Below are 13,436 nucleotides of genomic sequence, written 5' to 3'. Positions count from 1 at the left end.
TGTGGGACCACGGTCCCTTTGCTGTCTCCCACTCCGTTGGTTTAGTCTTTGGTGGGTCTGGGCGAGTTTGTTGGCATGGGTGACATGTTATTGTATCTGTTTTCCTCTGTATTTATGTACCTGTATTGCTATGGATTTTGTATGCAAGGAATGATACAAAGCAATTCATAAGTTCATATTTATGGTATTCTTAATAGACTCACAATGGAAGTGGGATGGAAACGGTTAAATCAGAAGCTGGAGGCTGAGGAAGATTAACAGCTCTTTATTGGCAATCAGGAACAGTTGAAGTGACCAGCTCGCAAGTAGGAAGTGACTGCGAGCTACCATCTGAAGCCGCACCTTATTTACCTTGCTGGCATGGGGAAAACAGCCGTGAGTTCCTCTTTTTTAAACTTTTGCGCCAAGGTTTCCCTTGGCCGCGACTTAAGCCAATCACCCGTCACCTTTATTTAAAAGTACAAAAATAACAGAAACCATCAGCTGAAGTCTTCCTACTGGTAGTAGAGTTAGCAGGAAGCTCCTTTATTCAGTCTCTCAAACTCAGGACAAGATCTATATTTTACAAAAAAGAGACAGAGGAAGAGAGGGCTAATTGAGACATTAAAATGTACTAAATATTTTGAGATAATGACAGGTAAGAAGATATAAAGAAGTGAAACTTTCTTTATTACATTGGGAATTTATATTCCCATCTGAGAGATTGTTTAAAATCTCTCAGAAAATAGAACAGAAAACAGAGATAACATAATTTCTCTCTACAATGCAAAACATTCTAAAATATAGCATATATATTTAAACTGGCAAAGCTTTCTTCTCAAAGTATTCAGAGCTAAGTGGAGCTCTCTTTCATTCATTCCATGTTAAAACGTTGCCAAATTGCTTTTCTGGATTCAAGTTCAGGTAAATCCAAGGGAGATCGGCAGTTAAGAAATATTAAATATAAATAAGGTAATGGTTTCTGAATCTAAGGGATGGTACTCATCTCTGTTTCTTGCCTGAGGTAGCAGCATTGTCCGAAGACACTTCTGTGGTCATGTAGCCAGCATGATCACATGACAAGGCATACAGAAAGTTATCTTCCCACTAAAGTATACGTATTGGCAGGAGCTGTGGTGAGTAATGAATGCTCACCATATCATGTAGCACTCAGGTATCAAACCTGGGCTGTCGGCTTTCCAACTGACAAGCTCAATGACTTTAACTTCTGATGAAAGTATTTTAAAATATTTTAATGCAGATTTAAAAAGCAGATTATTTTGAATACTGCCCACAATTTTTTCTTTTTAATTCCTTCAAGGCATTATTGCTTTCCACCCACATCCTGATATTTTATTCTAAACATAATTTTGAAGATGCATATGCAAATCTTATACATAATATTCCACTCAGTCTATTACTGCTTTCTGTCTGACATCTTAATATTGAATAATATATTTTATTTACTTTAGAATTATTAATAACAAGTGGAAAATGTCTGCAAAATTTTATATTACTATTACTTGTATTATGGGAAAACAATTTCCATGTATATGAAATGAGTAAGCATGTTTGATGTATCCATTGAAATAAATTGTTTTGACAATAATTTTAACTATATTCTGGCAGTAAATAGATAATAGTGATCTGTATTGAAAACTAATTTTTCTCTAATTTGTTCCCTGCTAACTTTTTTTCCCCTTCTGTTTTGGTCCAGAATGATTGAAAGAACTAGAACTGGCAACCAATCTTCTGTGAGAGAATTCCTTCTAATGGGATTTTCTAATGATCATGTAACTCAACGTCTGCATTTTGTCATATTTCTATTCATTTATTTAGTAGCCATGGCCGGAAATTTTCTTATAATTATTGCTGTTATTCTAAACCATCAACTTCACACCCCCATGTATTTCTTTTTGGTCAACCTGTCCCTAACTGATATATGTTATATCACAACCACAGTCCCCAAATCCATGGCAGTTTCACTGACTGATAACAAAATAATTACTTTTCCTGGATGTATTGCTCAGGTTTTTTTAGTTATTACTAGTGCATGTTCTGAGATCTTCTTGCTTACCATCATGGCTTATGACCGTTATATAGCTATCTGCCACCCTCTGCAATATAGTCTCATGCTGAACTGGGATGTATGCAATCAAATGACAGTTACTTCCTGGGTCAGCTCCCTGCTCTATTCATCGCTACAAACGGTCATCACCTTCCAATTAAACTTCTGTGGGCCAAACACAATTGGACAATTTTTTTGTGATATTCCACAATTGCAAAAGATTTCTTGCACAGATATAAAAGTTAATCAAATTTTGATTTTGATATTTGGATTAATTGTGGGTTCCTTTAGCGTGGGGTTCATTTTTTCTTCTTATGGCTACATCATCTCTAATGTGCTGAAGATTCCATCAGTTGAAGGCAGATACAAAGCCTTCTCAACCTGCAGTCCGCACTTGACAGTTTTTTCTTTATTCATGTCTACAGCTTTCTTTTCATATCTGAGGCCAAAATCTCTTTCCTTTCCCATTATAGACTTGCTTTCTGCTGTCGCTTATTCTGTTTTGCCTCCCATTCTGAATCCCATCATTTATTGCCTCCGGAACAAGGACATTCAAGCAGCTGTGTGGAAAATAGCATCAAAAATCAAATGAACTTTTTTTTAGCCTGACTGAATCATCTTCAGGGTGACAAATATACTGCCTAAAAAAAAATAAAGGGAACACACAAAGAACACATCCTAGATCTGAATGAATGAAATATTCTCATTGAATACTTTGTTCTGTACAAAGTTGAATGTGCTGGCAACATGTGAAATTTATTGTCAGTCAGTGTTGCTTCCTAAATGGACACTTTGATTTCACAGAAGTTTGATTTACTTGGAGTTATATTGCATTGTTTAAGTGTCCCCTTTATTTTTTTGAGCAGTATACATTATTCTATTATTCTACACGGGGCAGTCTTTCAGCCTTTTGGTTTACATATTGCAAGTGTTTACATGTAGATGAAGGGAAGAACACAATATTTAGGACATATCTGTTGCCACATTATTTGCAGTCAAATATTGTACTGGGTCGTTTTGTTCTTATTTGTTTATAGCTTACATTAATATAATATTTATTCATACACAAACACACATACACTCACACACATTTTTGTTTCTGATGGATCAGAAGTACAATTTCTTACCACAGTAGTTTAAATTACTTTCATGGCATTGCAGATATTCATTTTAATATGTACAATAAGAGTAAGGTAATTGGTTATATTAGATCACAGTCCTAACCAATATATTACAGCACTTCAATGTCTACAAAAGGCAATCTCCTTTAAGGAAAATTAGTAATAGATGTTTATCCATTTGACTATACAAGGACTGTGTATAGATTTTATGAATAACATTTTTCTATCTTGAGCAACATATTTATTCTTTTGTCTTTTCTGTCTTAATAAAATCCAGTTCTGGCCAAATATAATAAATCCATATCTATTACTTTTAATCAATCTTATCATATTTGAATGCTTAAACACTATTTGCTAAATACTATTAGCTAAAAAGCTATTCAAATTTTAATATATCCACCGATGAGTTAAATACATAGCTTTGCTATAGTTAATGATAGAACTATACTGTAATATATATTTCATGAAACATAGAAGATAAGATATAAGTGTTAACATTTTCAATATATATTTCTTAGAATTTGAGGAAAATTATTTCAACAAATATTTTATATCCTTCTACCAAAAATCCATGAAGTTTGTTCTTTACTATTACTTGTAATCAAAATTATTTTTGATCTTATTTATAGTGAAGAGGAAAACTAATAACTTATCTATTTTTAAAAAAAACTTATTTTGGAATGTATGAAGATTTTAGTCAAAACATTTCTAAGTGATATAAAAACAAACAATTACAACCAATACAATAATTACAGAATAATAAGAAAAATACAGCATATATAATGATAAATATTAGAATTCATATAATATTCCTGGAACCAGAATTACAGTTACCTCTTAAAAAAGCAAAAGATTTATATGATCTGAAGAGAAACCAGAGTATTCTGAACCTAGAATTATATTATCAGGCGACAATATTACTATGGATTAAAGAATGGATTAAATTGGATAATAACAGAATTTTAGCTATAGAAGGACATAATATTCTAGAGGGATGGCACGCACACCTGTGGGAAAAAGAGCATATTAAACACTCACAATTTAAACAACACCAGATATGGAACATTCTACTCGGACATTGGAAAAAAATAAGGAAAAAACATTATAGAGAAGTGCCTAGATGGTTATCTACATTGGAAGCCCAAATACATCTGAATATAATTAATAAAAGCCAAATCAAAACATATGAAGAACTCTTAGATTCCAAGGGACTCTTAAAATCTAGAGAAAAACTCAAAAGTGAAGGCCTGGAGTTAGATTGGTTATCTTATTTCCAGGTACAAAGTATATATAAAAAAGACCTAATTGAATTTGGAATATGTAAAAAACCCAGTGACATAGATAACATTCTAATAGGACCAGATAAAAAAATTATTACCAAAATGTTCAGTTAAGCATCTTGTCAATTAACTACTTAAAAAAAATGTCAAGACTGAAAATACCCAGGAAATTTCAATACTTAAAGTAATCAAATAAACATAATTTATAAAGTTCATAATTTTTAAGAATTTAAAATAAATAGCAAAAAGAAAGGCACATGAATTTATTTATTTATTTATTTATTTATTTATTTATTTATTTGTTCGTTCGTTCGTTCGTTCGTTCGTTCGTTCGTTCATTTATTTATTTATTTATTTATTTATTTATTTATGCCACCCCTCTCTGTGTTAAATGGATTTTTAAAAAATTGAATATTGCATTTTTGAATACTAAACTTTAAAATTATTGAATGGTAACATTATTAGTGGTAGTCAGTGCTGCTACTACTACTAACCTTGTATAATAGAATAGAACAGAAGAGCACAGCACAGCACAGAACAGAATAGAATTCTTTATTGGCCAAGTGTGATTAGACACACAAGGAATTTATCATTGGTGCATATGCTCTCATTGTACATAAAGAAAAAGATACATTTGTCAAGAATCTTGAGGTGCAACACTTAATGATTGTCATAGGGTTCAAATAAGCAATCAGGAAATAATCAATATAAATTGTAAGGCTACAAGCAACAACTTACAATCATACAGTTATAAGTGGGAGGAGATGGGTGATAGGAACGATGAGAAGTCTAACAGTAATATTTTATTTTATTTTTTTTTAAATTTTAAGAAATAGAATATAAAACTCACACACAACAGTCTAATAGTAATAGAATAAACTAGTTGCTGCAATTTGGAAAATCAAGAGAGTGGGAGCTACCTGCTTTGGATAGGGAAAATTTCTTCAGAGAAAAAAAGCCTCCACAGGAAAGACCCACATTGAGGATCTCTTTCAATTGCAGGCATACTCTCTGTTCTTGGCTTTTCAGGCAAAATCTATATGGAATAGAAAATCTCAAATATGCAAGCTTATATATAACTAGGGCTTTATAGAGAACAAATTATGTTAATATTAATAGTTAATATTAGTTAATGTTAGCTCCCACAGCAATGGCAAACATGATAGCAATGAGGTTGCATAAATGGGTGCTGTACTACTTTTTCTAGAATAGAATAGAATTCTTTATTGGCCAAGTGTGATTGGACATACTTTGGTGCATATGTTCTCAGTGTACATAAAAGAAAATATACATTTATCAAGATTAAGGACATCTCTATACTGCTCTAAAAACTCTGTAGAGTTTTTTGTTATCACCTGTGTGATTGTGATAAATTTTACGTACATATTGAATATATATATTTAGAAATGTAAAAATGTGGAAATAAATATTGCTTCTGAACATTTTAAGAGTTATGTCTGCATTGCATACATTCTTAATTTAAAAAAAACATTATTATTTTTTTAAAAATGTTTAAATCATTATAAAAATGATTAGTTTTATGGAAGAAGCAAAACAAGATATGAATCCACATGAACATTTTTTTCCCATTTTAACAAAGAGTATTCAACACATCTATTAACATCAACAAAGTACCAGAATGAAGAAAATATTTACTATGTTCCATCGTGAACTCAATTTAAGAGTTAAAATTAGGGACCTGTAGTACTGTAGTTTGAGATATAGATTATTTGGGGTTCAGAAAGTAATGACCATATCAGTATGAGTATTTAAAGCTTTATTGCAAGGCAGAATAATAAAATAACATAATAATATAAGAGAGCAACTAGGATATATTCAATAATATTGAGGAATTTAACGTAATACAATTATATTCAAGAAAACAGTAAGAAAAAGAAACTCTTTATTTTCTTTCTACAAGTCAGGAACCCTAAAGCAGTGATTTTCAACCTTTTTTGAGCCACGGCACATTTTTTACATTTACGAAATCCTGGGGCACATTGAGTGGGGTGGGGGTGGGGGCTAAAAAAGGTTTGGACAAAAAAGTTATCTCTCTCTCCCTTCCTTCCTCTTTCTTTCTCTCTCTCCATCCCTCTTTCTTTCTCTTCCTCCCTTCCTCTCTTTTTTGCTCTCTTTCTCTCCCTCCTTACCTCCCTCTGTCTTTCTCTCTCTCTCCTTCCCTCCCTCTCTTTCTCTCTCTCTCTCTTGCTCTCTCTCTTGCTTTCTTTCTCGCTTTCTCTCTCTCTCTCTCTTGCTTTCTTTCTTTCGTTCTCTCTCTCTTGCTTTCTTTCTCTCTCTGAGCTTCGCGGCACACCTGACCATGTCTTGCGGCACACTAGTGTGCCACGGCACACTGGTTGAAAAACACTGCCCTAAAGGGATGATGGCATACAAACCACTTCAAAGCAAATGAATATGCAGCACTTCTGTTAATTTGGTCCGCAAATTTGGTCTATTTTGGAGTGATTTCTTTGTAGCTTTATTATGTTTTGAGCCATAATTAAGCATTTCTGTTTTCAATGATCTCAGAAAATCACTGAAGTTTGCCCAGAACAGTAAATTGAACTTTCCTTATGCTTGATGTTTCCCGTGTTTTTCTGCCATCAAAATTAAAGAGCATGTTTTAATACCAATGAGATCATATCAAAGTTAAAGAAGTATTTATTGCTCAAGGTTTGGGGATTGAAAGTAAGAAAGTTTGTTTATGGATAATCCCACCAATTCAAAGAATAACCCCAATATCACCATTGAATGACTAAAATCAATGCTTCATTTATTATTTTTACCTATTCAACTGTTATATGAGTATGTAAAGTTCTATGTGCCGTATACTTGAGGTACCAAAGTCTGCACTATAATGCAGTAACAACTCCTCCTCCACCTCCTTAGAAGGATATGGGTAATATCAGGGAGGTGCATAAGAATGCAATGGGGTGCAGAACAGATGAAATGTGGTTTAGAAAGAGTATATGGGGCGTGTAAGTGATACTGTGTGGGTAAGGGAGAGAGGTGACACATACAGTGGGTCGGGAAGGATACGTGGGGGTGCACAAGAGATAAAGAATAGGCTGTCAAATAAGAAAAGAGCTACAGAGTTGGAAGAACCTACAATTATCTTTACTAGGCAGAAAAAATGGTCTAAAAATGAGTGTCTTACCCAGATTACTTTATCTATTCCAAATGATCCCAATTGACCCAGGAAAGAATTTTTTTACAGAATTAACTAGGATAATTTCTAAATTCATTTGGTTAGGTAAAAAAATGAGAATAAAATTAAAATCATTACAAGATGTAAAAGAAAGGGGAGGGTTAGGCCTACCAAACTGGAAATTATATTACTATGCCATAGGACTATCCCGGATTAAAGACTGGATCACTTTAGAAAATAAGAGAATACTAACTTTAGAAGGATATGATCTACTTCTGGGATGGCATGCTTATGTATGGTACAGAAAACACAAAACATATGCATTTTTTAAAAAACACATACTTAGGAACGCACTAATACAAATATGGCAGGATATTAAGAAACACCACTACCGAAAAATACCTGAATGGGTCTCTCCAATTGAAACTTAATACCATCCTAATCTAATACATTTAAATAATTCTATAAGATATAAAGAGTTATTGAAAGAACAATTCATGTTAAAATCAAAAGAAGAATTAGGAAAAAAAGGGAGACCTTTAGATTGGTGTACATACAGTACTTACAGTACACGATACATATCAAAAAGACAAGGTGGAATATGGTTTTAAAGTGGGGAAGAGTGGTCTAGATAAGATAATTATGGGCACAGACACAAAATTAATTGGCAAAATTTATAAATTTTTAATTAATTACAAATTGGAGGTGGAGATAGTAAAAAAAAATATGATCAGTTGGGGAAATAATTCGGATATTCAATTGAATTAGATAAATGGGAAAAATGTGGCCCTTTAACTGGCAAATTACCAAGTCAAATGCATTTAAATAAAACCAATGTAAGATATTCTCCCATTGGCATCTAGCCCCCAAGATAATTTAAAAACTGTTCCCAAATGTATCGCCGCTGGAAATGTAAAAAAGAAAAAGGATCTTTCTATCATTTATGGTGGACGTGTATTAAAGCCAAAACCTATTGGAAAACTATAGAGGACTGGTTAATATAAATTTTAAAAGAAAAAATAGAGGGGGAAAAAAGAATTCTTTTTATTAGGGGTCTTTAATAAATCATATAAAAAGAAGATAAATATTTGGTTATGCATATTTTAACAGCAGTTAGAATAACATACACTCCACTATGGAAAAGTGAGGACATTCCAAAAGAAGAAATGATTATTAAAAATTATGTGGAATGTGCTGAAATGGATATGTTAACCAAAAAACTAGATGGGAAAAAAGAAACAGATAATTATAGAATTTGGGATAAATTTTACAATTGGTTTAAACAAAGAAACAATCAAATAGATGAAATAGAATGCAAGGTTTAAAAGATTAATAATTAATAAGGTCAGCTCTTTTTTCAAAATTGGAAATTAGATTTTTTCGCTTTTTGAAGTATTTTTTTCTATTTTCGTTCAAGTTCTTCTCTAAAATGTTTATTTTCTTCTTTATTTTCTCTTACATAAAAATGTACAATATTTTCAATTTTATGCAAAACCATATACAATTCCGTAAGTGCTTCTGACAAAAAGCGGGAAGTAAATCATCCCAGATATGTGTATTTTTTTTAATGTTTGTGTGTTTTCATATGTCTGTTTCATTTTAAATAAAATAATAATAATAAAAAAGAATAGGCTAACAACTGTGGACTGCAAGTTGAGAAGGTTTTATATATACCTAGTAAGAAAAATGAACAGCCAGCCATTTAAAACGGCTGGCTGGAGTTGCGAGGGGGCCAGAAGAGAAGACGCTCTCCCGGCTTGCTGCCAGTTTGGAGAGATCACGCGAGATGACGTGCAATCTCCCTGTCACCCCTGGCAACCAGCCGAGGCTTCGATTGGGCCAGGAGATGGGGCTGCTTGCCTGACAGCAGGCAATGCAGCCTCTTTTCCTGGGGCTTCGGCTGGTTGCTAGGCTACCAGGTGAAGCTGTTTTGTCAGCTGGGGGCATGCTGATCACCCAATAAGGGGCGATCCAGTAATGCTTCTGGGCTTCCGGCCGAAGCTACTTTTGACAGCTGGGGGCGTGTTCTGCGAGCCCTATAAATAGGGCTGTGCAGGGGAGGCCTCCTCCTTTTCACCCCAGCTGTCATTTGAAGAGCAAACAAGTGCTGTTTGCCAATGTGGGAATAGCTGTGTGACCTGGGCCCAGGCCACGTCTGGTTTGATCAGTGGGGGGGGGGGAGGAATTGGGTTTAAAAGAAAGAAAGAAAGGTTTCTCTTTGGATGGTATCAATCCTTTAAGCCTTTTGCTTAAAATTATTTGGTCTTTCCAGCTTTCGGTCTTTGGTCTTATATTAAAATTATTTGGTCTTTCCAGCTTTTGGCTGTGCTTGCCTGTCACCATTTGGGCCTCATTTGTAGGAAGACATTTTTTGGCAGGCTTACCTTTAGGCATTCTGTGCCAGGTCTCCTTTTAGGCCTGTTATTCCTTAACATAGTTAGATAGTTAGATAGATAGATAGATAGATAGATAGATAGATAGATAGATAGATAGATAGATAGATAGATAGATAGATAAATAAAAAATTCCTTGTATTTCATAGCTTTTTCCTGCTTCTAGCCTGTTCTCCTTTGGCAGTTTGGCGAGGTGGGCCCCATGCTACACCAACACTCCGCAGTCTGCACTGGTTGCCGATCAATTTCCGGTCACAATTCAAAGTGTTGGTTGTGACCTATAAAGCCCTTCATGGCATTGGACCAGAATATCTCCGAGACCACCTTCTGCTGCACGAATCCCAGTGATCGATTAGGTCCCACAGAGTGGGCCTTCTCCGGGTCCTGTTAACTAAACAATGTCGGTTGGCGGGCCCCAGGGGAAGAGCCTTCTCTGTGGTGGCCCTGACTCTCTGGAACCAGCTTCCCCCAGAGATTAGAACTGCCCCTACCCTCCTTGCCTTTCGCAAACTCCTTAAAACCCACCTTTGTCATCAGGCATGGGGGAATTGAGATATCTCCCCCGGGCCTATATAATTTATGTATAGTATGTTTGTAGGTATATCTGCTTAAAAATGGGGTTTTTAAACTATTTTAAATTTTAAATTGTAAATTATTAGATTTGTCAGTAACTATTTTTATTGTGTTGTGAGCCGCCCTGAGTCTACGGAGAGGGGCGGCATACAAATCTAATAAATAAATAAATCAATAAATAAAATTTACAACCTTGTGGGTCCTGGCCACCATTTTGTTATCTTGACAGGCAGCCATTTTGTGGAGGCTTGCTTTTTCTACATTACTCCTGTCAAGCCCAATTGTCAAAGGTGTACAATAAATGTATTCCTTAAGGGTATTGGCAAAGGATATAATCTATCCATACATAAATACATACCTGGATTAATGGGATATATCAATTTTAGGGATTTATAAAATAATAATAATAATAATAATAATAATAATAATAATAATAATAATAATAATTAAACAGGGCCATGGCTCCAAGGAAGGGGCAGCCTTCCCCCGCAGGGCCTAACTTTGCCACTCACTCAGGAAGGGTGGTCATCCCCACGGAGAGGGCCCGGCTAGCTGAGAGTGCCCAGGGTGAAGGGATGGGCTACGCGGGCTTGTGGGTGCAGTACCACATTAACTGTTGCTACAGTTTCCATGATTTTAGGCCGCCTGGATGAGATGGATGCCAGATGGAGCATGGTTTGTGAGCACCTACCTGGACTTCGGTCCTCTGAGGGTTCTGCCCGGCCTTCTGGGCCTTTGGATGAGCTAAGCTCCTGGCCAGTAGATGGTACTGGAGATGTTGTCCCTCTGGCTGCCACTCTCCTCAGGGCTATACCATTGGGTCCAATTACCCCTTTGGGGTTTCATCTCCCTCCTTCCACCAAGAAAAAGATACGGCGGGGTGAATATGTTGATCTCTTTACATTATTAAATAGGGAAATCCCCAAGGAGGACAGGGAACAGGAAGTCAAGGAGGAGCGTAGTGAGATGGTGAAGGTAGAGAGGTCTTTTGGCTCTTGGCTATATGCCTATCACACCTTTTAGGGCTCCTTCCATGCTTAAATATATGGACTTTATTGTCCATGCCCACTTTGAGTTCCAGGGTGAAGCGTTATGATGAAGCATTCCGCAGCATTCCGCAGCACTCAATAAGGCCCTGCCATGGGATGTCACCATCTAGGACCTATGGCTTCATGCCACTAGAATTTCCATCTCTGGGGATAAGGCACTACCTGCTTAGGGCACCAGCTGTGACTACTCCCCATGCTGGAGTGGGGCAGGAGGGTCACTCGATCCTTCCCTGCTTTGAATTTAGCACAAGGGGCTATTGTCCCCACCCTTTTTGCAGATTCTGCCATGTGTGCAATGTCTGCGGAGGCATGCATGCTACTCGGGTGCTTGTGCTCCAGAAGGGGGAGGGGTAAAGAGAAGTCGATCCCTGGCAGGCAACTCCCCACTTCTCAAGGTGGAGGGCCCAGTTAAACTGGATGGGCTGAAGGTCCTACTGCGGGCAGATGAGCCCAAGGGAAGGACTGAGGTGTTGCTTTGCGTTTCCTCTTCTGGGGACATTTTTTCTGGATTTCCTCTCTGGGGGCCCCCAGGGGGACTTTAACTTCCACAAACCTCTGGTCAGTAGTGGGGTGGGAGGAGTTCGTTAGGGCACAAATTGCTAAAGAGGTACCAGAGGGCTGGGTGCTTGGCCCCTTCCCCTCTCCTCCCATCCCTACCTAAAGTGTCCCCTCTTGGTGTGGTTCCCAAGAAGGCCAGTGGCGAATTTTGCTCATTTGCCACTTGTCTTTCCCTCAGGGTGGGGCAGTCAATGACTTCATCCCTGAGATGGTGCTGGGTCCAGTGCACCTTCTTTGATCTGACGGCATACAAGGTCCAAGCACGTGAGCTTGGGAGCACTCACGGGCAAGACAGATATTTGGTCAGCCTTTGGGTTGCTTTGCATACACCCAGATGATTTTGGGCACCTGGGCTTCCACTTCAGGGAAGGATACTAGGTTGACTGGACACTGCTCAGTGGGCAGGACTTGGTCATGAGCATTTTTTGAGTGCTTAAGTTCCTTCCTTGAATGGGCCCTCAGGCAGTGGACAGGCTCCAGGTCCGTTGTACATTACCTGGATGTTGGGTCCCAGCCATTTGGACACTGCTAGACACTTGGGTCCACTTTTGGGGCACTGAGCTCTTTTCCGGGCGTTTCTTTGGCCCCAGAGAATATGTGGGGGCCCACCTCCAGGATAATGTTTTTCCAGCATTTTATTAGACACCATAGAGTGGCCTCGCTGGCTGCCAGGGGACAAGCTGAAAGGGAGGATATTACAGGCGATAGATTGCCGTAAGGGAACCCTTGGGCAGCTGCAGGGGTTGACAGGACCCCTGGGGTTGTCTGTTTGGTGGTGGCCCCGGCCAGGCCTTTTGTCAGTGGCTGTGCACTGCTACGAGGGGCCTCCGGGAGCCTCATCTCGGGGTTCGACTGAGCCTTGGCACCAAGAGGGATCTGGCACCTGGTTGTGTTTTTGCGCCAATTCAATGGCATTTCCTTTTGGCAGCAGGATCTTCTGCTCAAGCCCGAGTTCCAGTTGCACTGTGAGATGGCTGAAGTTTTGGCTTTCTGGGTTGAATTGGATGTCAGGTGCCATTTCCCATGGCCCTGAGTGGATGGCGGGTGATATCCGGAGGGATCTCGCCTGCCTAGAATCCTTCCCGCTTGTAGTGGTAAGAGAGTCTGGATTGAGGCACCTAGGGCCGCAAGCTGATTTGTGGCCCCGAGTGCCAAGGGGACCTGCCACACAGCAGGTGAAGAATCCAGGAATTGCAGCAGGAAAGGGGTACAGCCAGCTTAGGCCCCTTCCAGTGGACCATCCGAGGGAAGGCCATGTGCTGACCCA

At 37.8% G+C, this 13,436-nt stretch overlaps 1 protein-coding gene across 1 annotated transcript; it reads left to right on the top strand.

Annotated features, from left to right (window-relative positions):
* Nucleotides 1-1,697: 1,697 nt before the first annotated feature.
* Nucleotides 1,698-2,639, top strand: LOC139153207 (olfactory receptor 14A16-like). The gene has a single exon (XM_070726842.1). The coding sequence runs from the start codon at nucleotides 1,698-1,700 to the stop codon at nucleotides 2,637-2,639; it is 942 nt and encodes a 313-aa protein (XP_070582943.1).
* The last annotated feature ends 10,797 nt before the right edge of the window (nucleotides 2,640-13,436 follow it).

Source organism: Erythrolamprus reginae, chromosome Z (genome assembly GCF_031021105.1).
Source record: "Erythrolamprus reginae isolate rEryReg1 chromosome Z, rEryReg1.hap1, whole genome shotgun sequence".
Lineage (NCBI taxonomy): Eukaryota > Metazoa > Chordata > Lepidosauria > Squamata > Dipsadidae > Erythrolamprus > Erythrolamprus reginae.
The sequence above is the reverse complement of the archived record's forward strand: the minus strand, read 5'-3'. Positions and strand labels throughout refer to the sequence as shown.

Excerpts from the sequence above, each read along its gene's own strand:
- LOC139153207 (XM_070726842.1), top strand. The coding sequence starts at position 1,698 with ATGATTGAAAGAACTAGAACTGGCAACCAATCTTCTGTGAGAGAATTC.